Below are 3,232 nucleotides of genomic sequence, written 5' to 3'. Positions count from 1 at the left end.
CTCGAAAAAACCTAAGTAACAAGTGGTAGACGTAATCTTTGTATCTCCAAAAATCTCGAAAAAACCTAAGCAGTAGTATTTTTATTTCCAAAAAAATTATAACTCAAGTGATACACATCACAAAATTACGTTACCTTATCAAAAATGAGTCGCGCTTTAAGTGATCTATTATTACAATTACAAAAAAGAAATGATATCTCTTTTTAAATTACAGCGCCAATTACAGAGAACATATTTTTCGAGATACAAAGATTACGTCTACCACTTGTTACTTAGATTTTTTCGAGGTATAATATTACCACTGCTTTTCTTCGATTAGAATAAAAGATTGAATCATGAAGAATTACACAGAGGTAACAGTACAAAATACAAATTTTTTATTAAAATATTTAAACCCAACAAAGGAATACAAGGTATTTAAATACAAAGTTTATATATGTATTTTAAAAGATTTAATCGCATCGCAAAAAATTACAGAGGTAACAGTACAAAAAATAAAAATATTTTATTAAAATACATAAATTTTTCTTGTCAAAAAACTTGGCAAAAGACTGGGGAGGAGGAGGGGAAGAAGAGTGTCAAATGCCAGCTTATTTAAATATTCATGGTTTAAAAATGAATGTATGAATGTAGACCAAAAGAATTAAAAAATTCAATAAAAATAAGTTTCGAAGAAACTTCAACAAAATATGATATCGCGAAGATTGCTGTGATATAACTGTAGCAAGATGATTTTAATGCAAAAAATCATCATATTTGAAATATTTTTTGTCCAATAAATTATTGAAATATTTATAATAAATGATACAAAATATATAATTATTATACAAACATTTAAAAATTATTTAATATTATTAAGCACGTTTAAAAATTAGTATGCAAACGCGATATAAGAAAGTAAGTGACATATAAAAGCATAAGAAAATAGTTTTAAGAGAATAGATTAAGATATTAAAAAGAAAATAATCTATAGAGACTGAAAGAAACGGAAGGTTCAGTAATTCTAGGAAGCAAGAATAAAAATTATTATTACTCTCTCATACTATAATATAATAATTTATAATCTGCAATGTAATGTTAGAAATGTCGTTCTGCACTGCACAAAAGAGCCGCAAGCTCTAATACATAAAAGCGATAGCAACGCGTATAACAAATTTTTATCTTATTTTTGAAAGATGTAATGTTGTAGAATAGCATTATCATTTATGAATGAATAGATTAGATATAAAAATGTTTTTAATTTTTATTTATAATAGAAATCTATATAAAGGAGATTATGCTCAGTTTTATATAAAAAAATAGGCCCTTAGTGAACAGCAATCAGACATGGCTAGAATTGTAGGGCATCAAAGAGGATTAAAAAGTTCCATGGGCATAACTTTGTAACGAGTCCTCTGAATGCTAAAGCTGTAAAGTTTGCTATATATTATAACGATGTACCACACTGGTCTGATCCGATTTCTCTGCATCCAGGCCTTTCCGCTGTGACGGCGATAACGGATTATACCAAAGACATTGAAATAATATGTCTAGAATGTATTTGATACAGTTCATTAACCTGGCTAACAAGGAAAGGTACGGAAGTGTCTCTCCGATTTTGATGAGCTTTTAAAATGTTGTTTTCTAGACAAAAATAAGAGACACGTATTTTTTTATACGTGTCCATACGCATATTTAGAGGCTGAAACATCCTTTTGAAAAAAATGATTTTTCTTTTTTCAGGCCGAATATTTCCGAAACTGTAAAAGATAAAAAAACACATTTTAAACAAAAGTTGAATGGTTTGAAGAGTACTTTAAAATAATAATAATAAATTTTTATTTTTTAATAATTTATAATTTAGATTAGGTCCGTACGCTCACCAGATTTTAATTAGGTAATTTTAAAACTTTTCGTTTTGTACTGCGTGAGTACCCCCCTATCGATTAATCGATTAATATATGACTTATGACTGTTCACTAGGGGCCCAAACTGGGTATAGTTTTTTTCAGGAAAATAATGATGATAGCGGAAGTATTTTGAAGACTTTTATTACATTTTGAAAAATTTAAATACACAATTATAACGTACATAAATAGATCATAAATGTTTTTTTTTTACATTTTACATATATATATCTTACCTTTTCCATGATAATTGCTTAAAATACTATCAAATATATGCGTTATTCTTGAGAGGTTGTTTCATACGTCTTAAACCTTAAAATGACCATATATAAAAAGATATGTACTCTTAAATTTTTGTGTTTAACAATATATTTTAAGAAAAATTAAATCGATTTCGGACAATTATAATATAGTCTTTCTAAAACATAAAAGAAGCATAATTGTCTGAAATTAATTGGATTCTTCACTTCTTGAAATATATTGTTAAACAGTTAAACACAAAAATTTAAGCACACATATCTTTTTATACTATGCTTATTTTAAATTTTAAAGATCGACGTATTGTAGGATAACATTATCAGTAAATTTTAATGTCGCCGCGTCCCAATAAAGTATATATATTTATTATATTACTCCTCTTCTTCTTCCTCCTCCTTCTCCTCCTCCTTATATTGTATTATATTATCTTTTATCTTATTATCGTCTATCCATTCTTCGTTAATAGCTGATATGATTTTGTCGTTGTCCATCATTGTGATATGATTACCTTCCACATAATGAATTTGCACTTTACCTTCGGTAACCTAAAAATAAGTTTCTTGTTATTTTTAAAAACAGTTTTATTTCAAAAATATCTATCCAAATTATAGATTTATTTACCTTATGTAAACCATAATCCTCTTCAGTAAAAGAAACAATCGGAAATGTGGGTTTTAGCAATGTTATAGATGATTTAAGGCGAGGTAATGATGAAATATCGTAATCCTGTACAGCGACAATATGATTGAAAACTGTGAAATATATAAGCTTTTGATTTTCGATGGTCAATACATTTAAATCCTTCGGGAAGTAAGCATGAAATACTTTCACTTTTTCGTCCCATGTGTTACATGTATTCAGCTCTAACGCAAGCTGTAAGTAAGAAAATTTTATATGATTAATTGTAATAATTGTGCCAAAGTAACGTCTGCGTTTTATTAATATAAATATAAAAGATTTATTGAATTTTCGAACCATGGTAAAATCTGTTGTTATTCTTATTAGTTCATTAAAATTCCTTACATATTTATTAATACTGACTTATTGTGCTTTCTATCTAAAACTATTATTATTATTTAATCTTGACA

General features: G+C 27.1%; 1 protein-coding gene across 2 annotated transcripts; it reads right to left on the bottom strand.

Annotated features, from left to right (window-relative positions):
- Window positions 1-2,072: 2,072 nt before the first annotated feature.
- On the bottom strand, window positions 2,073-3,137 carry LOC112452421. 2 transcript variants are annotated; one of them, XM_025012619.1, is made up of 3 exons: window positions 2,766-3,137; window positions 2,557-2,689; window positions 2,073-2,509 (listed from the first exon to the last, which is right to left on the bottom strand). In XM_025012619.1, coding segments are annotated over exons 1-3 (492 nt in total). In that variant the 5' UTR covers window positions 3,123-3,137; the 3' UTR covers window positions 2,073-2,507. The 2 variants fall into 2 exon arrangements, with proteins under 2 accessions (XP_024868387.1, XP_024868386.1); XM_025012618.1 differs by having other exon boundaries at window positions 2,073-2,689.
- Window positions 3,138-3,232: the final 95 nt, after the last annotated feature.

Source organism: Temnothorax curvispinosus, unplaced genomic scaffold (genome assembly GCF_003070985.1).
Source record: "Temnothorax curvispinosus isolate PA1 unplaced genomic scaffold, ASM307098v1 QBEX01003388.1, whole genome shotgun sequence".
In the NCBI taxonomy this organism is placed as follows: Eukaryota; Metazoa; Arthropoda; class Insecta; order Hymenoptera; family Formicidae; genus Temnothorax; species Temnothorax curvispinosus.
The sequence above is the reverse complement of the archived record's forward strand: the minus strand, read 5'-3'. Positions and strand labels throughout refer to the sequence as shown.